The sequence below is a fragment of the Silurus meridionalis genome, chromosome 14 (genome assembly GCF_014805685.1).
Source record: "Silurus meridionalis isolate SWU-2019-XX chromosome 14, ASM1480568v1, whole genome shotgun sequence".
NCBI classification, from domain to species: Eukaryota; Metazoa; Chordata; class Actinopteri; order Siluriformes; family Siluridae; genus Silurus; species Silurus meridionalis.
The window spans coordinates 5,244,555-5,266,121 of record NC_060897.1 but is presented as its reverse complement, the minus strand read 5'-3'; the positions used below and the strand labels follow the sequence as shown (position 1 = coordinate 5,266,121).

The window sequence follows — 21,567 nt, the reverse complement described above, 5'->3', positions numbered from 1 at the left end:
GAGTTTTATTCTTTGTTTCTAATCCTGTTGCTTTCATTTCCGACTTTTGGTTGTAAAGGTCCTAGATGAAAGTATAGATTATTTTATGAACGATTTATTACAGTGTTATTGGACTAATTATGGAATGCACACATTTCCACACATGCACTTTGTGTAATAGGTAATGTATAGGGTTAACTATGTGTAGGTTTGTTTGTTTGTTCAAGTTGCTTTTGTATTCTGTCGTGTTATGTTGTTTTTATGTAGCACCTTGGTCCTGAAGGAACGTGATACCATATATATATATATATATATATATATATATATATATATATATATATATATATATATATATATATATATATATATATACACACACTTTTTTTTTACGTTTAATTATTGAATTATTTGTACACACATTCATCTGATTTATGGCATTATGATTTATTTAAGAGGCGAAACCCACAGCAGCTGCTTGTATAAATTCCAGTCCATATTTTATCATGCACATTGGCCACATTGGCAATTCTGATCAGAGTGTTCAGCTAATCTACATTACCACGTCTTCTCCTCGACTCTCGTCCTCGTCGCCTCGACTCAACAGATCCAGGATTCTGTCCTTCACCACCTGCAAGCACACACACACACACACACACACACACACACACACACACACACAAACCCTTTGACTGCCCTGGAAACACAGTGTTCACACTGACTCAAAAGGATCTTAACAGGCGTTAGAACAGGAGTTCAGATCTGCACAAGTGTGTCTTTGCCTGCTGATCTCGGATTAGAAAACATCAAAGCAAACGCTGTTGTGTCTCCTGACTCTATACCAGTAAATGAATTTGCTAACACCCTTGTGGCTGCACACACCCTGTGGATGAGCACAAATCACTAAAAAACATTCAATAATATCTACTGGAACAATTAATACAAGTTGAGGGAATTATAACAGTAAATGTGGACTAGATATGGAATGTTAAAAAAAGTGCATAGCATCTTATGATCACGTGTCCACAAACTTTTGCCTATTACATGTATGTGAAGATGGGCTTCAGTATCCAATCAAATCTGTAAATATTTTACCTGATATAATTTTTGTGGCATTGGGTGTTTGGCCGAGTACTGGTTTGTGAATTGTGGGCGGAGCCAGAGGAACTGAGCTGTAAGGATCACACACCTGTATATCATTTAACTGATCAATGCTCTCTGTTGCAGTGAGTGAAGATGGATGGATGGATGGATGGATGGATGGATGGATGGATGGATGGATGGATGGATGGATTTGCGCCTTGTCAATTTATGTCAATTTCTTGCCTTCTTAATGTGCTTTGGAACATTAGTTTTCTTATGCAAAATCAATATCCCTATTAGTGCTACTACAACTACTGTACAAATCAATATTATGACAAGAAACACTTAGTTAAGTAAAGAGAAAAGCCATCATGAGAAATTCTCAAGAACTTTAAATAAGAAAATATATCCCTGAGTGCAGTCTTCGAACCAATCAAACGCTACTGTATGTTGAAGCAAGTTCTCAGAAAATGAAGACTAGGAGCTACCTCTGCTGCAGAGGATATGTTTATTATAATTTCCAGCCCCAGAAACCGTGGATGTACATAAATGCTTTTCTTGTTCTAGTTGCCGACATATTTTAAGATCCACTGTTGAGATCCCATCTGGTTTGCACTTAGGGGGATTATTATATGTTTTCCAGCAGAACAATAACTTCAAGCCCACTTCCAGTTTATGTAAGACCTCTTTGTTCTATAAGGGGAGTGATGGAGTGCTGCATCAGATGACCTGGCCTCTACAATCACCTGATCTAAATCCCCTTGAGATGGTTTGGAATGAATTGGACCAGACATTCCTGGTGATGACCTAATAAGACTGACTGAGAGAATGCCAAGAGTGTGCAAAGCTGTCAACAAAGCAAAAGGTGGATAATTTAAAGATTTGAAAATATAAACTATGTTCTGGGTTGTTTAACACAATCTTTCATAGTTTAGAGTTTTATTGTACAATGATAAAAATAATACAAATAAAGAAAACCAGTGAGGGAGAAGGTTTTCTAAACTTCAGTGTTTTTTCTGGGTGTACATATAAATATATACATATAATTGTGTTTTATATCGGTATATAAATAAATAGAAGTTTATAAATATAAAAAAAAAGAAATGTAGTACATAATTTATAGGTAAAATGCCAGTTTTGATCTTGTGGTCCTGCTGCTTTCTGGTGTATGTGTGTGTGTGTGTGTGTGTGTGTGTGTGTGTGTGTGTGTGTGTGTGTGTGCGTGTATACCTCATAGGCATAGTCAAACAGCTCAAGGATTGTCAGTATGCTCGCCCCGATGAACAACCCCATCTGACCACCAATATCTCCTACAAAGACACAGAGCAGACAAAAAGGTGAGATGTGAATAGGTCATGAATAAATTCAGAATAATGGACAAGACTGGGGAGTGTCAGACAGGTGTGTCATTCTGATCACGACTGCATTATGTACCTAGCAGTCCAGCCACCTCGTACGCTTTCTTCTGCTCGATGGTCTCATAATTCAGAGCCTCGAAGAAGACATCCAGCACCAGAATGTTGTCTCTGTGCAAAAAACAAAAGAAAATTTTGAAGAAAAATTCTGCTGTACTGTATGTTAGGAGAATGTTAGATCATTAATGACTGAGCTTTATAATACATTGTGGACATTTGTTCTTAAATTGGAAATCTACTTCTAGCTTAGTTTACTTCTAGCTTCTTCTCCAAAGGTATTGAAATTACACGATTTATTTATTCTGCCTGCTATTATATTTAAAATCTCACAGCTTCCATCTTTATTCTCATCCTCTTTAAATTCACGTGTTAATGCAAGTCTGTGGACAACTGTCTTAATAGTCATCTGGAACACAGCAAACGCTGTAGCAGATTCAGAGCTCTAAAGTCGGCTAAAATTACTGTTTTCCCTTGTGTTTGGTGTTGCTTCCAGTTACAAAGGACCTCTTTTTCATTGAGGTAATTTGGTTGTGTAATTGTGCTGTGTATATCATGTGTTAATCATTGGCGTAAATTGCGACTGGACACCGCAAGCGTGTATGATTTCGCAGGCTCTCTACAAAAGAAGATAACATTATGTAGAGCTACTTACAATTATCAAATTTATACAACCGGGTGTTTGAGGTGTAAGACATTTTGCTCAAGGGCCCACCAGGGGCAGCTTGGTGGTGCTGGGATTTATACTTACAACCTTATCAGAAGTCCAACATCTTAACCACTGGGCTATGACTTCCCTAGAAGTATGCTAATTTCCATGATGTTATATATTTATTTTCCCTCCATCCTATTTTCCCCTGAATAACCATAAAAATTTTATCTTTCAGAAGGAAAGGAAAAAAGAAAATATTATTGCTATTATTGGGCTGCTGGATAATGGAACTAAAAACAGATGTCTGATAATAACAGACTTGTCCAGCATCTTAGCAAAATGTCATCAGAGACCTTGTTGTTATTATAGGAACATAGATTGGGACGTAGCCCCTGGTCAAAAACAATTACAAGACTGTCTGAGAAGTGTCTGAGCTGTCTTCAAAACGTAACCCATCAGAATGAAGACCAGAAGCTTGAGCATGATTGCATTATGCTTTTGTCAAATTCACTGAGTAGTGATGCAGAACTGAGAAAGTCCAGACATCTGAGTTTGACACCTGGATCAACTTTGCAGACAATGCTTTTGTTCTTTATTATTATTACTATTAATAATAATAACAATTATTATATTACTAATAATACTACTACTATTAATAATAATTTAAATACAAGTTAAAGTGTAAAGTAAATAATAAATAGAATTGAATTACACAAAAAACAAAGGAAATTATTATTAATATAAATTATTATTAATTATTACTGTTGTGAATTCAAATTCATATTAATGCTTAAAGAGAGAATTAATAAATAAATAAATAAATAAATAGAGGAATAAAGTATTATTAGAAAAACACAGTGAATTTATTCACTGGAGAAGAAATCCCTATTGCCAAGAATCCTATTAAATAGTGTTTATGGACATTATGATATTAACGAATGTGTTTTTATTGGGGGGGGGATCTGGAAACTCTATAGCAGGCCACTCAAGAACTTCCACTTCAACCAATGTAAAGCAAATCTTCATTGAGTTGGCTTTGTGAACAGGTATATTGCCATGCTGGAACAGGTTTGGGTCTTTTAGTGACGAGAAGAATTTAATGCTACCGCATCCAAAAACATCCTATGTGTGTGCCACCATCCTATACGTGTGCCACCAACTTTGGGGTAATCGTTTGGGAAAGAACCACATAAAGCAAAATAGTCAGGTGCCCAAATACTTTTGTCTATATAAATTCCTTTCATCTGGCACAACAGAAATTTTGCCATCCAGAAATTATAAGTCAAATCCGAAAAATGCCATCTAAAGCCTAGGGACCCACATAGAACAATAAGCTCTAAGGAGGAAAGTGTATATACATTTCTTTAATATTAGCTAGCCAATCGTAGTAATTTGTTAAACTCAACGATAATCCTTTCCATTTGCATCAATCCTGATAAAAATCGCATCTTCTACTCTGCTACCTCCAGGTCTGCCTCCTGTCTTTTTGTCAATGCCACTGTCTCCAAACCATTTGACATAGCAGGTCTAAAGCAGCAAGCTCAGAGGTGTATACAAGAAAAATCTAGAACCCTTCGAACTAAACACAGGTTTTTGGTGTAATCTGGAAATAATCCAGAAATTGAATTAAAGCAAATGCTTAACAGTCTCTGCATACATTCATTCACAGTAACGTCTCCTGTGTAAATTGTTTCAAATTTCAAAATGATCCTCAGTTATATTAACATTTTTGATCAGCAGAAATATGCAGTTAACAATATCACAATGTAAAGAAACATTGTTTGCTTTGCTTTGCTATTAAAATGAAACTAGCTGCGAATGCTCACGTGATGTACTTCTCCGATCTGTTGAACTTCTTCTCCAAGTAGCGTGCTGATGTCTTGCTGGGGATCTTGACCATGGAGAGCTCTTTGTTGTAGCGGGTCATGTTGCATGGGTTTCTGCACATGCAACTGCTGCCCTCCACCGATGAAAGCGCAGCTGGTGAGAAGAAACAGATAAGAAACGATGAGAACATTATGACCTGGAAATCATTAAGGCCAAACCGTGCATCAATTTGCTCCCAAGAAAATTTCAATTTGCATAGCAATTTGCCTCATTAGTAATTGTGATAATTGTACATTAATTGACAGAAGTGTGAAGTTAATTTTCTTGTGTGAAAATTCAACCGTGGAACCATGGCAGCGCTAGAAATTGAAGTCATAACACTTCAAGCAGTATCACACTTTCCATATCAATGTGTTCCTTTCAGAGTTGATGTATATTTGATATAGATTGTGCTATGTGTTTACTTGTGTAGGATTGTATCTCTTAAGGTACAACGAAGACAAGCTTGGGTGAACATGTGGAAGGTTGCAACCCTCTGTATTCTTACATCACATGCAAAAAACAATGTCTATGTGCATTTAAAACAAAATAAAAACAAAAACAAAGACTTGTTGTCCCCTCTGAGTACATACTGAGACACAGCAGTGAAAAATGAGTGAAATCAGGAGAAAATCGTGAAGAATGTTAGTTTTATCTAATCTCTTCTTTTAAGTCCCAGCTGACATTTAGCAATCATTCACCATGAAACATAGTGTACAACATGAAAAGTACCAGAGCAACACTTTGTAAAGTTCAACATTCCAACCGGGTTAAAACCCTGAGTTCAGAAACACCTTCAAATATGAACACAGGCCTGTATTTTACCCACAGGGTCTCTCTTGTCCTAAATAATGCATTATCCCTTTTTTATGATAGGCAGATCAGATTTAGGCAGGTTTTGTTAAATCATCTGCATGCTGGAAGAATAAATCCTTCTTCTTATATCAAACCATTACCTCCATTTCTAATTGGCTCAGAACCTTACAAAACCTGCTGCTATAGCCTGACCTTTCACAGTGACATTTTAAAATCCATGTTCCTCCTCCACCTTCTGTCTCACCTCTTTCTTCTACGTTTTTAACCTCTCATCTGTACTTTTCTGCTTTGAACTGTCCTCTTATTCCCCCTGGTCCTCAAATCTGAGCTACAATCAAGAAGGGCAATAGGAGGAAATTATATATTCTTTTAAGACAAAATGAAGAAGACAAAGGCATTTCTGTTATGAGTCAATGCTTTCCCTAATCTAAGTAAATGCACTGTACTGATCTTGGCCAAATGATGCAATGTTAACATGAAAATTATTGAGAAAGAGAAATATGTATGTATTTTTTTATATCTATTGGTGCTTTCAGACATTACATCATCATCCATTTTGTGTCTCAAAGAAAAAAATAACTTCTCTTTTGTATATAGAAACCTGTTCCTTAAATTCTTTTAATGCAGATTCTACTGTATATACAGTAAAGTGTCAGCTGTGAGGACAGCATTCGTTCCCTCTGAAATGGTGCGTTAGAAGTTTTGCAAGAAATATCTGAAGACAAGAGTTTTCAGCAAATTAATCCTTCTTTTTTGATTTTATTTCTATGACAAACTTGGCACCCAATGTGAAGCTGAATGCATGATTCAGAGTAAAAGAGGTTGATTTAGTAAAAGGAAAAAATGTTTTTAATTTTTAAATATTCATTACAACACAGTGATTTTTTTTTCCTCGCATATCCCACCATGTTAGGAAACCAGGATTAGAGCCTTAGGGTTAGCTGTGATGAAGAACCTCTGGAGCAGAGACGGTTAAGGGCCTTGCTCAGTGTCTCAATAGTGGCTGCTTGCCAGTGTTCCTGACCTTCCAATCAGTAACGCAGAGCCTTAACAATTGAGCTGGCAGCAATCACAGTTCAGTCCTGGAATGACCGACACCAATAAGCCAATAAGCACGGTGAGAATTAAAACTTACACAAGATCTGATGTAGTAAACTGGAGTGTTATAACCTTAAAGAAGTGTAAACTGCAATCAAATACTCTTAGAAAGTGCTAACTAGCAGATATGCCTTGATTAACTTCATACTTAACAATTTTGTTAAGTAAGGAATAAAGCATTTAAAGGGCATGTGGTTTAAGGGAAAAAATTATGATGTGCTACTATTAATGACTGATTACAACTTTTTAATAATGACACAGAAATTTCTAGCGATTTGAAGTTACATAAATTGTTGAAGCACATCATCAAATAAGCTCCTGCTCTGAATTATGCTATAGCAACTATAGCTGCTCCCTCATTAGCCTCTTTAAACTTTCTTAAAGTAAATAAACAAATCAATATTCTCATTTTCCCCATGGGAACACAAACTCCTTTAACACAGTCAGATTTACCTCAGTATGCTACAAGGCTGCCCACAGAGACTCCTTCTATTAAGACATTTACACCAATATTACACATATTTATATAAATAAATTGTTATTTTTTATTAATCTTGGATTATGTTAAATGCCATACCAGTTTCTGTGTATGAGCTGTTGTTTTAAAAACAGTAATACATTTCTTTGAGCTGGAACAGAACATGATTCAACTTCTAACCAATCAGAACTGCTGTATAAGGTATTAACTGAAAATTACAACTCTGGTACTCGGATATGCACCGACTGCTTTACTGACTTCTTCAACATCCACTAAACAGCTTTTAGGTTTTTCCCAACTATAATAGTGAGTTCACCTCTTACACTCTGCCTGACATCTTTGTTCTCACTCTGTCAGCTTACTTTGCAAGTCTCTGCTCATTCTCCTTGACATTTCTGTTTTAACGTTGACAGATGCCTCACGTGCAAGCCGTCATCTGTTGTGAAAACGGAGAAGGTCATGACAAAGCTTCATGCTTCTGGTTCTTTACACACTAATGATTTGCCTCATGTTTTTGGATTATTGTCTTGTCACAGGATTAGAGACACATTAGCTAGTGCCTGGTCTGGGGGGTAATGAATAAACACTAACACTCGACAATATACAACGACCAGCCATGACATTAAAACCACCTGCTTATATATTTTGTAGTCCTAATTGTGCTGCCAAAACAAGGTATGGAAGCACAAATTCTCTGCAGTGTGCTGTAAAATTTGCAACACAAAGATTGCGTCCTGTCACTTGTGGGGCAGGATTTCTAAAAATCAGACTCCTGACATTTTTGCACAAATTGCACTCTGCTAGCTTGCCTTCTTTTTACAGGAAGCCCTACTGAAAGAAAAAGTGTTCTGACACCTTTCTGTCAAAGCCAACATGAACTTCATTAGCAACTTCTGCAGGATTTGAACAAACACTCTTCATTAATCTTCATACCCCACATACATACATCAGTAATACATTCACTATTGGTACTAACCACTGCTTACCAGGAACACCACACAACACCTGATGTTTTGGAGCGAGAACCAGTCGTCTTGCCATCACAATTAGGTCCTTGTGACTCAAGTCACTCAGGTCCTAATACATGCCAATATTTCCTTTTTCCAAAATATCAACACACAATATATCTAATATATAGCACCTTTTATCAGGTGAAACTGGATAGTCAATGCTATATTTTTCCACCTACCCATAGTGTTAATGCTAATCTGTGTACTACTAGACTAAACATTAAACATCCAATACACTGTTTATGTTTGCTGCTAGATGAGATGTTATTAAAATCACTCTAAAATAGTAACACTTTCTACACATTTATTTCGATCGTGAGAGTCACACAACACTCACCACTCATTCAGTGCTCTATATCTGTGTTAGGCTTTACAGCTTCAAAAGCACAGAACAGAGAAACGGATTTGACAGTTCATCACTTTGTTAGTATGTTTTTGCCAAAGTGTGAAAATAGCTGTAGGTCAGGCTGAAGGCAATTTTTTCAAAGAGGTTTTTTTTATATATATATATACTGTATATATCCAATCGCTCCCAATTGCATATCGACCGTACCGAGGGCTGAATTGAAAACTTTGCTTGAAGTTCTGGGTTTAATTTGAGCATGCAGAAAAGAAACACAAGCTCGTGGTGAATGGAAACTTTACAAAGATACCAAATTTAAATTATGGCATAATTAAATAATTAAATAAATAAATAAATAAATAATAATAATAATAATAATAATAATAATAATAATAATAATAAATAAATAAATAAATAAATAAATAAATAAATAATATATATAATTTACCAGAATTTCATTTTGAGCTAAATACACATCATTGATATGGATATTGTATTGTTTTTATTGTTCTACTTTTCATACTAATTTAAGTTACTTTGCCAAAAAGTTAAACAATAAATTATACCATCTTGTTTAATCCCTATAAATGTATCCCTAACAAACAATTCCATATTGTCTATGTGTGTGTGTATATATACAGCACTAAACATGCATACGAATTGAGGATTATTCATATTAAACACACACACACACACACACACACACACACACACACACACACACATATATATATATATATATATATATATATATATATATATATATATATATATATATATATATATGTATATATGTGTGTGTGTGTGTGTGTGTGTGTATTTAATATAAATAATCCTCAATTCGTATGCATGTTTAGTGCTGTGTTGTCTGATAAGTGATGTGTGCACATCTTGAGCAGCTCATTATGTTTCAGAGACCAGAATGAATAAGTATTAAATGAGAAATTAAAATTCAGAGCAGGGCTTCCTTCTCTGCTCTCTTTCATGCAGTGTGTGGGAGGGGTCTGAGTTTTTAGTGCTTTTCATCTGGGCACCTAGGGTGTGTGTGTGTGTGTGTGTGTGTGTGCGTGTGTGTGTGTGTTTGTAAGGAGATGCAACACTTACTGAGTGCAGGTTCAGCACAGTCTTTATACTGTTCAGGAGTGCAGTACGGAGAGTCTCCTATAAAGAGAGAGATATATTCAGGTAATTTATTATACACATATAGCTCATTTTTATAACACTCTTTATTGTTCATCAGTACAAGTTTTGGAGCACTGGACCGCTACTGGCAGGATAGTTTTGGTTGCTGGAACGTCCTGTGTGCAAAACTGAAAAACTGAACAAAGACTCTGATGTGCATTTAATATATATATATATATATATATATATATATATATATATATATATATATATATATATATATATATATATATATAGTGCAGGCTAAAACTTAAACCCCATAGGGAGGGAGAGATTTACATATTTTATATGTAGATTGGTTTCTCATAAATAAATCTTTTCTCAAGCGCTTTCTTTCTTCTTCATATTCTTCTTCTTTGGCAGCTCCACTTATAGACCACCACAGAGGATCATCTGTCTCTACACTACCCTGTCCTCTACATCTGCCTCTTTCAAACCAACTACCTGCATGTCTTCTCTCACCACCTTCATAAACCTCCTTCCTTGGTCTTCCTCTTTTTCTCCTTTCTGGTGGCTCCATTCTCAACTTTCCACTACCGATATACCCCATACTCCATGCACATGTCCAAACATTTACATTTGCGACATTTAGCAGATGCCCTTATCAGACAGCAATCTCAATCGGGCCTCTCTTACTTTGTCTCTAAAATGTCCTACATGCACTGTTTCTCTAGGAAACCCGTTTTTAATCCTGTCCATCCTCATCACTCTTAACGAAAATCTCGTCTCATTTAGCGCCACTTCTGCTTTGTGAATATGACGTATCACAACACTGCGAAGACCGGGGCGTGTCCTGAGAGTCAAATAGAATACAGATTAACATGGCAGAGGTAGAGCTGCATTTTCCCGGACACAGAACAGAATGAGAACGTCTGGTTTTATTAAATCCTTTGTTTTACCATGTTTGTAAAAGGGCCATGCATTAGTATTCAAAAGGCACTTAGTGTATAATTTATGATTTGCTGTCTGTCTGAACCAGTATATATATAAATAAAAACTATCTGTACCATATTGAATTGCATATCATTGTATTGTTTTTCATTGCATCATCAAATTGCACTGAATCAGATTGTGTTGAATCACATAGAAATCGGATCGCACTGCATCGTAATAGGGGTGAATTGTATCGCAACAAATGAAGTGTAGATGCTTCATTTTTATCTTAAACAAATCGCATCTTTGGCTATGCACCGGGATGTGAATCGCATCAACATCAATTATAGAGATGCACATCCCTAAAAGCCCAGGTTTATATTATATAATATTATATTTCAATCACTCAAATCCGTTATTATATCATATATTTATAGACAGAGTTTCCAGTATCAGTGCTGGGAAAATCTGGAAAAAGTCAGTAAAGTCTTCAGTTTCTCAGTAACACAAGATGATTTTTTTTTCTCATATTAACTTCCAGACACAGAGAGAGAAAAAAGAATCTGTTGAGTGAATGACTGTACTGTATAAAGCTGCTATAATGTAATCGGTAACAGATAGTCATTTGCTTTACAGATACACTATATTCAATTCAACTATTATGTAAAGTGTAAATGAAATGAAAAGTTCATATGGCATTACTGGAAAATAATTAACTTCTAGATGCTTTTAGTAATCCCATTATATAGTTATAAGGAACACCAGCCCCAAATAATGCTCTACAGCAGCATTCCTCGATAACACTCTGTAATCTGTAACAATCTGTAATCCAACAATTTGAGCTATAGCGAGATCAAATATCAAATGATTACACCTAGTTAAAAGTAACATCAATACCACTTGAACTGCATAATGACACAGACATCACTGCGTTCTACATCTGTCATGCCAGATGAATATATTGTAAACAGAAATTGAGTAAAAATATGTGGATGGAGAGTGTTATAAACGGACCAGGCATGTACACCATCCTGCAGTTACAGTTCTCCACGATGTAGCGCGTCTCACACTCGATACGACACGCTGTGACACTGTACACCTCGAAGAAGCCCAGAGCATGAGACACACACTCTCCCCATGGAGGCGGCAAATAGGTCAGCTGCAGGAGAGACACAGAGAGAGAGAGAGAGAGAGAGAGAGAGAGAGAGAGAGAGAGAGAGAGAGAGAGAGAGAGAGAGAGAAAGAGAAAGAGGGAGAGAAAACATTTATATATATATATTGATAAAAAGGTGGAAAGATTGATCTATCCGTCTGTCTGTCTGTCTGTCTGTCTGTCTGTCTGTCTGTCTGTCTGTCTGTCTGTCTATCTATCTATCTATCTATCTATCTATCTATCTATCTATCTATCTATCTATCTAATATACATTGGCAGGTTCTTCTATCACACCTAGGCCTTCAGTGGTTTCGCACCTCAATCAGTCCACCTGATTAATACCATTATAATGACACCATTACTGTAGAAACCATCAATATTATAGAGAAATGCAGTAACAGAGCACTTCATCACAAACTTTTGTCCTATTTTGTACTATAGTGTATAAGTTAATATCCTTACGTAGCTTCTCATGGGAGTGTGATGAGAAGAAAGCATGCCTCTCAGCCCCAGATTAAAGAACTAATATCCTGACCTGATCCCTATCAGAAAATGATATCTGCAGGGGAAATGAAATTTTGCCAGCACTGCCAGAGATTCAATCAAATCTACTTATGTCAGCTAAGGAAGAGGACACGACTTATGGCTTATCCTATTACGTTAGGCATGACAAGGGAAGAAAAGCAGCCATCACAGCTAAAAGTCAGTGTCATGGGGCAGAAACTCTAAAGACCACTTTGGCACCGATTATTACATTTAACTTTAACTCAATACTAACTGCTTTTGGCAGCAAACTGCAAAGCTTTGAGGTTACAGTAAAACCAAATGACTTTAGAAAATACAGCAGCCGGAAATTTCCTGGGGTGATCAGTTATTTCAAAACCAAATAATTATTAATGTATACATTTTTAAGAGGATGTTTTGAGAACATTAGCATTAGTAGGAGCACTTAAATAGAAGCAATTCAAATATTATACACATTTCAATCTCCATACTGTGGTAAATTTATTTAAAATAGAGTATCGAACACACGGGTAAAGTCAAGTGCTAATGTAGCTGATGTGAGAAGGCCTGGGGTACAATTCCAATATGTCCCAAAAATGTTCAATAGTGTTGAGGTCAGAGCTTTATAGCTGGCCACTAAAGATCTTCTACTCAAAGCCATATAAAGCATATCTTCATGGAGCTGCCTTTATGCATTGGTTTGGTGCTGCAACAAGATTGGGTTTCCTAGCTCATATGGAGTGAAAAATCCAAACACTTCCTATACAATTATGTATAATACCAACATTAACAACCGAATACAAACTTTGTAGAAGAACAATTTTCCATTCGGCTGGAAAAGCAAGGTGTCCCGCACTTTTGTCAAATCTTTGTCCAAATAGTGTTGATGAAGTGAAGTTAATCAATGTTTTTGTTACATACTGTACGAATCAGTAATCAGTTCATCTTATGTATACAAACTAACCCACAAGACTAACAAATGGTACAATATAGGTAACTAACCAGTAATGAAGATAATTATGCTCATTCTAATTACATAAATCAAAACATTATTATTATTAATATTATGTAAATTATAGACTTGAACAACATGAAACAAAAAAAATCATTCATTTATATTTATTAAAATATAAATAACATACTGTAAACTAAAAAACTAGTACATTACAGTACATAACCACAAAATATCTATACTATATCCACTATATATCAGATTTTAAACTCAAAGATTTATAACTAGTATTTTAATCTACTAGTTTATTACAATCCAACAACACATCCTATGATTCAAAGGTATGTCATTTACAATACAAACAATCTAAATGTGTCATTCAAATTACAACAAAGTCATAAATAAAAGAAAATGTTACTAGGATATAAGGTGCCTTCAAGTGTTAGCAAGTCTAGTCCTTTCCTTTTGACCTTTTGTGACCTTCACCCTGTTCATATGAAATCTATTTTATTAATAAATTAAAAGTGATTTAGTATTTATTTTCAGGAATTTTATATCAGTTCTACTAATGAACATTTGACCATTCGTTCTTGAGAATCTTGACATATGGATGGATGGATGGATGGATGGATGGATGGATGGGCAGACAACTGGAGAACAATATATCTGATATAATATTATAAAAGTACTAAAGAAATAAATGATACACTCTACTCTATAAAAAAATCCAATAATGACATATTAAAGCACAATGTGATCTACAAAGCGATCCGATTGAATCTCTCCTGTATAATATAACCTACGCCCTCCATCAGCTCACAGCCGAAAAACGAGCCGTTCTGTGCCCTCGCTTTTTCCCCGCTCAGTTCCAGTCCATGAGTACATTTAGACCTTTGAGTCACTGTTTTATTAAAACCTCTGATCCTTTACACTGACCTTTCTACTCTCTGTGTCGCATGACTCAAATATTTCAAGAGACGCAAGGTCGATATGGCAACTCAACACACACGCATACACTCACTTCCACACATGCAGACGCTTCCACAAAGACATATACACACACACCTCTTCTCACACACCCCCACACATACACTACTATTTATTGCTCAAATAGATGACCTTTTTCAATATTTGGTGATGGAAACACTCTTATATGGGCTTTAAAGAACATTTTTCCATTTTTCCTGCTTCTAACACGTCAACTTTAAGAACAAAATGTTCACATGCTGTCTAATATTTCACACCCACTAACAGGTGCCATGATAAAGAGATAATCGGTGTATATCCTGATGTGAGTGGTCTTTTTCCGGGATGATCCCCCGCTACCATCTACATAACACCAGAGCTGGATTAAGGAGGATAAAAATGTTGTAAATTGCATGTCATGGCTGATGCAGTGAGTTCAGTGAGTTCACCCTAGACTGTTTTCTAGGGGATTCTGGAGCACTCTTCCAGCACTTCCTACCACAATGATCAAAGGTGTTGCTCCAGTACACTTGAGACTACATGTACAACTATTACTATACAACTGTTTTTCCCTTCTTTCTCATTTTTGAGGGGTTTATTTTGGACTTTTTTTTTGGAAGGACATCAGTTTCATTACCTTGATAAGCAGCAGGTTAGAATGGCAGGCCAATCAAGGGCACAGTGCAAGTGAGTGACCTTGTCTGACTCGATCACTCTCTCAAAAATGAAGTGCCATTTATCAGAGCTAAAGTGCATAAAAGGCAGTAAAAACAGACTTTTCTTTTGTCCGAACTCAGGAAAAAACATGACTTCAAGCTCCTAATGGATAGACTGCTAATGGTTTTTGAAAAGTGCACTAGCTAAAGCCATTTAGAGCTGTTTTTATTGCATATGTCAAATGGGTGCAGCAGACACACTAATCTAAAAACACACAATCTCGGGTTAAGATATTGGACTTCAGATCAGAAGGTTGTAAGTTCAGATTCCAGCACCACCGTGCTGCTATTTCTAAGCCCTATAGAATAGCCCTTGTTTCTCAACTGCTCAGTTGTATGAGATCATTGAGAGTCGTTCTGGATAAGAGCATTTGCCAAATGCCATGTTTGTAATATTCATCGTAAAAAAAGTACACTCCAGATCACCAGAAGCTTCTGCTTGTCATGGCATTCCCAGACTATTTCCCTACAGAGCACCCTGTCATGCGAATTTCGAATTTCCTCTCTTGTCGTCTGTGATATTTCCTCTTTTATTTTCTCACACCTGTTTGGTTTTTATTCACTGCTTCTTAGCTCCTGGTCTTTTAATTCTGGCCAAGTCCTTGTTTGTTTCTTTAATTAAAGTTTTCAAAAAAATTAACTTGCTTTCACTTCCACTGCTCCTCTGCTCTGGGGATGTGATAGCTCAGTGGTTAAGGCTCTGCGTTACTTATTGGAAGGTGGCGGGTTCAAGTGCTGGTATCGCCAAGCTACCACTCTTGGGGCCCTTAAACACCTGTATGTCTGGCCCCAGCTTGCTAACAATGCTGGGAAATGTGAAGAAAGGATTTCGGTGTAATGTACTTGTGACAAATACTGTATGAAGCACCTTTACATTAGGTATCATTCCATGATTTTTAATTATAATATTTTTTTTATTATTATATAAAACATTTTTAATACAGTATTGATCCCACAAGGAAGTTGTTATTTCTTCACATATCTAAGCAATGTAGGATGCTTGGGTCAGAGCGCAGGCTCATCTATGTAACAGTGCCCCTGGAGCACAGATTATTAAGGTCCTTGCTCAAGAGCCCCAAGAGTGGCCGCTTGCGAATACCAGGGCTTAAAACCCTGACCTTCTGATCAGCAACCCAGAGCCTTAACCACTGAGGTACCACCTTTCCTGACCCAAATAACAAACTTTGTGGCACAAATACAGTCTAGGCTGAATATTTCGGTAGAAGTCAATGCAGGGGACATACAAACCGACATTCTGTCAGATTGTATGTATATTATGTAAAAGACACTCCAATGAAACATGTTTCCTGTTTGTATGTATTGCACCAAAAGTACAAGATTTCAAGTTCAATATAAGATGCCCTACACACCTGCATGTCTAAAATAGACAAACAACATTACTAGCAAAACAAATGAAAAGTTTATATTAAGAAATCTGTTCTATAGTGATACATTTTATGGACAAAAGTTTGTGAACACCTTAAGGTCTGTATGTGTAGTTAGCTAGCATTTTTTAAGCGTTTCCATTGCTAATGTTGATGTAATACTCATTGAGGTTCATGGTTACTGATGCTGTATATTGTTAGGAAAGGTTTCATCAAATTCAATGATGAAACTGAGATAATTACATTTTAAAACTGTCTTACTTTGTCTCTAGCTTCACGGTTCCATCAAGATAAATACAGGCTTCATCACTCCAGACCAAGAAAGCTCATTCAATTCCCCTGTTTCATTTGTTTTCCTTCACACTTTCCCCTCCCTCGTTGTGTCACTGTGGGTTTTAAGCAAGGCTGCATCCATGACTCATTTCTCCCTCTGGCAGAACTCATTCCTCTCTACACCATCACTGCTAATGATAATTGGTTGGCAATTGACCTTTCTGTTTGGAGAACAGTTAAATAATAATTAAAAGCAGAGGGGAAAAACCTTGCCTATTGGCCTTACCTTCCTGTTTGTGCTTTGGTTTGCAGTTGGTGTTCTCTAGCTTCCGATACAGTTCATCTAATTAATGTGTCACATTTGGTGTCCTGTAATTGCATAAATTTCTGACTGAATCTGAGAGACAAGAAGTGCTACACAGACTCGAAATAAACTCGAATAGGCAATTTGATTAGTACCCTACCAATTGGAGCTCATTGTGAGCTCATCCACTAGTCTAGAATTATGCAAATGTATGCATGTTCAATATTTCACATTAAAATATGTATAGAATACCGCACTAATAATAATAATAATAAATATTTTTAAAAAAGTAAAAGATAAACTAATATGGAAAAAAATTAGCTTGTCACAAACACTGAACCATCAGTGATAACTGTCGATAAAAATCTTCATATTACTGAAGATTGCATCATCAGACTGTGAGCCAATTTCTGTTTCAGGGTGAAGAAAAAAAAAGATGACTATGTAACACCTGAATTATTAATACACAAGTTTTATTTGTTATTTAACTTTTTTTTTAAAGATTATTAGCACATGCAGAGACTAAAAGAATCAAGATTTGCAGTGAGGGTTTCAGCTTTTTAGTTAGCAGTGCAAATAGAATACTTGGAGATGAATGCATCATGGCTGTTATGTTGAAGATTGGTTATGCTAATGCTCTGAAAGAACAAATAGCTGTGAACAAGGTTGTGACCAAAAGAAAATTCATTTAATTAACATTAAACAAAGAATTTACCCCCACTAAACTACCTAATCATGACTTAACCACACAACACCCATGATTCATCTAAGCTCCACAGATTCACCCCTCTAACAACGAACCACCTCACGACCAAAGATACCACTGACTTTACCCACTGTCTCTGGTTTACTGATTCGAATGTCAATGTTACTGATTAAATTTCAGCCTTGGTATTGCCAAGCTGCCACTCTTGGGGCCCTTGAGCAAGGTCCTTAACCCTTAGTGGCTGTCCCTGTACTCCAACCCCAGCTCCTAACATTGCTGGGATATTCTAAGAAATAATTTCATTGTGCTATAAAAGTACGTGGCGAGTAAGCACATTTCTTTCCTTTCCCTTTTCCTTTCCCTTTTCCTTTTTCTTCCATATCCACTTCACAACTAAATTAACTCTCCATTAATGAACCATCTCATAACCTCTGAACTACCAAATGACAAATGACCCGTCTTACCTTCACTGAACTACGGCAACATTTATGACCCATCTCACCACCACTGAACTACATCCCCAACAATTAACCCTCTAACCACCAACAAACTACTTTTCCAACAGTTAACCATGTTACCACCATTAAAATACCTCTTTACCAATGAAACCACCAAACTACCACTTCACCAATGAACCATCTCACCACAAAAAAAAAAACTACCTCTCCAGCAATAAACCATCTAACTACCACTGAATTACCTTACCACCAATAAACAATCTCACCACCACTGAACTATCTTTTTGCCAATGAACCATCTAACCACCACTGAACTACCACCTGACAAATGTCGCATCTTACCACCACCGATCTACCTCTCTACCAGCGATACTATAGCATGAATCATCTCACCACCACTAACTCATTTCACTAATTAAATACCACTTCATGAATAATTCATCTAACTACCACAGAACATGTATATTACCAATAATTATTCTAATCACCATCGAATTACCTCACAACCATTACCTCATCTAACTATTACTGAACTACCTCACCACCGATTAAATGTTTTTACAGTTTATTGCGGTCTGCTGCTAAGGTATTTATTTTGCCAAGCCAGATATCTCTCAATAATACTCAGTGGCTGTTGCTTTGGTAGGACAACAGGTTTCATTATATCAGTGAACATAATAAAATAAGTAGCCAGACAGATTAAATGAAGTAGTCAAATGTCCACAATAAAGACCATTAGCAAGATAAGGCAGGATAAATAAACAGCCCATAACGCAGTGACATTACAAGGTTAAACTGCAGGAAGTGTTAGGTACTCGACTATGTTTGACGGCCTGAGCTGCAAGAGCTATTAGTGGGAAACCATTAGGCATACTGTTGTGAAATTAGTAATTTGTGTGGAAAAATAGTAAACAATGCCATGGGTCTAAAATGTTTAGCCCTTTTTGTCCAGACAATGCAGCTAACAGTAAAATGTCTGGAATTAAATCAGCTGAATCTGAGGTCATAGACAGAGACCATTAAAACCAAAGAGTCTGGAGAGTAGCGAAAAAAACAAAAAAAAAAACAAACAACAACAACAAAAAAGGACAATTACTTCTCAGTCTTAGAACTAGATAGCTAAATGATATAGTAAGCATAGCACAGAAGGACATTTGTCTACAAATAAAAACACTCGCAGTCTCACCAGACATTGCAAAAATATTTATTCAATGCTAAACCTAAGCAATTGAGTCACAACCTAAAATCAGGAACTCTTCAAAGAAGAATACGTTACAGCAAAGGCAGCCAATTAAACCTGAACAATGTGCTGAAGAATGGAGGAGATACAAAATACCTAAAAAATAATCCACTGACTTACCCGCTGTTCCTGAGTGGCTACGAATGTCTGAAACCCTGGAGCCACCCCAAAGCCCAGCTCGTGGACGAACGGAGGCTCGGCTTGACTGTGGATCTGCACCCTGACACCTGCTTCGAATGCTGTCTCCTCTATAAAAAGAAACATGACAGACACTGAGAAGGAAAAGAGAGGAATAAATCTACACCAGGTTTACATGTACCCTGGAAAAAAAACCAAAGATATTGTTATTGATATTAAAGATATAGTTATACAGAACATAATCAATGAAATCATTGAGGCCACTTCAGATGATACTTGCACAGAAACAATGATCTTGATGCCTGACTTATTGTACCAATTGGCCATTCTAGACTTCAGATCTCAGGTAGCTCAGTCGTTAAGGCTCTAGGTTACTGATCAGAAGCTCATTAGTTCAAATCCTGGGATTTTTAAGCTGCAATTTTGCAGTTACATTTCCATTTGCGGCATTTAGCAGACGCCCTTGTCCAGAGCGACGTACAAAAGTGCTTTGAGTCTCTAGCAATGATTAAATCTACACTGGTACACTAGATTACAAACTAAATATAAATATAACTCTTAAATTCTACAAAGCAAACTTGGAAAGTGTTCATTTAAGTGTTTCAGGAAGAAGTAGGTCTTGCTTAAATATAGCCATGGACATCTAGGGGACATCTCGGTGCCAGAACAGAGAAGAGCCTTGAAGTATACTTACCTCTCATTTTGAGAGAAGGTGGCACCAGTCAAGCAGTGCTGGAGGATCTCAGACAGTGTGGTGCAGTGCAAGGTGTGATGAGGTCTCTGAGGTAAGATAGTGCTGGTCCATTTTTGGCCTTATAGGCAAGCATAATTTTTTGAATCTGATACGTGCAGCTACAGGAAGCTAGTGAAGGGAGCGCAGCAGTGGGGTGGTGTGGGAGAACTTGGACAGATTGAACACAAGTCGTGCAGCTGTGTTTTGGATCATTTGCAGTGGATGAATAGCGTTCAGAGAAAGACCTGCCAGCAGAGAGTTGCAGTAGTCCAGTCTTGAAATGACAAGAGACTGAACAAGCACCTGGGCAGCCTGTGTGGACAGAAATAGTCGAATACTTCGGATATTGTAGAGAAGAAACCGACAGGAACGAACCACATTAGTGACATGTGAGTAGAAGGACAGTTGATTGTCCATCGTTACACCAAGGTTACGAGCAGTGGCTAAAGGGGAGAGCAGAGAGTCATGAAGAGTTATTTAGAGATCTTGACCTGGAGATAAATCACCTGGGATGACCAGCAGTTCTGTTTTGCTGGGGTTGAGTTTTAGTTAATGAGCACTTATCCATGAGGACATGCCTGTCAAGCATGCCGAGATCCAAGCGAAAGCTGTGGTATCTGATGGAGGGAAAGAAAAGATGAGTTGAGTGTCATCTGTATAGCAGTGGTAAGAAAACCCATGTGAGAATATGACTTCGCCAATGGAGTGGGTATAAAGGGAGAAAAGAAGGGGACCAAGTACCGGGCCTTGTGGGACACCAGTGGTAAGTCTGCACGGGGCAGATGTGGATCCCCTCCATGTTACCTGGTATGAGCGACCTTCCAGGTATGAAGCAAACCATTCCCATGCTGTTCCGCGGATACCGAGACTCTTGAGTGTGGACAAGAGAGTCTTGTGGCTGATTGTGTCAAATGCTGCTGAAAGGTCCAGGACGATAAGTACAGATGACAGCTTGGCTGATCGAGCAGCATGCAGTTTCTCAGAGCCAAAAGGGCTGTCTCTGTGGAATGTGCTGCTTTGAACCCAGTGAAGAAGAACCACACATACTGTAGGTGTGGTGGCATCCTACAACCTTTATTTATATAGTTATCTACAGTATATAGCTGCATAATGTTGCTGTTTTTAAGGACTAAACGCTGGACTAGAATGCATTCAGGGTTACTTCACAGGCAGAAGGAATTAGTTGCTAACCAACTTCTATACTCCAGAGTATTTGTTTAAACAAAAACTAATGTTTCCCTTCAAAAATA

At 37.0% G+C, this 21,567-nt stretch overlaps 1 protein-coding gene across 1 annotated transcript in view; it reads right to left on the bottom strand.

Annotated features, from left to right (window-relative positions):
* The window catches only part of asic2 (acid-sensing (proton-gated) ion channel 2), a 169,589-nt gene that overhangs the window by 3,722 nt on the left and 144,300 nt on the right, over positions 1-21,567 (bottom strand). Inside the window, exons 3-9 of the mRNA XM_046866662.1 lie at positions 19,567-19,694; positions 11,804-11,948; positions 9,839-9,895; positions 4,950-5,103; positions 2,494-2,585; positions 2,290-2,369; positions 539-607 (exon numbers count right to left, since the gene is read on the bottom strand). Coding sequence (XP_046722618.1) covers positions 539-607; positions 2,290-2,369; positions 2,494-2,585; positions 4,950-5,103; positions 9,839-9,895; positions 11,804-11,948; positions 19,567-19,694 — 725 coding nt within the window. The remainder of the gene's footprint in view (positions 1-538; positions 608-2,289; positions 2,370-2,493; positions 2,586-4,949; positions 5,104-9,838; positions 9,896-11,803; positions 11,949-19,566; positions 19,695-21,567) is intronic.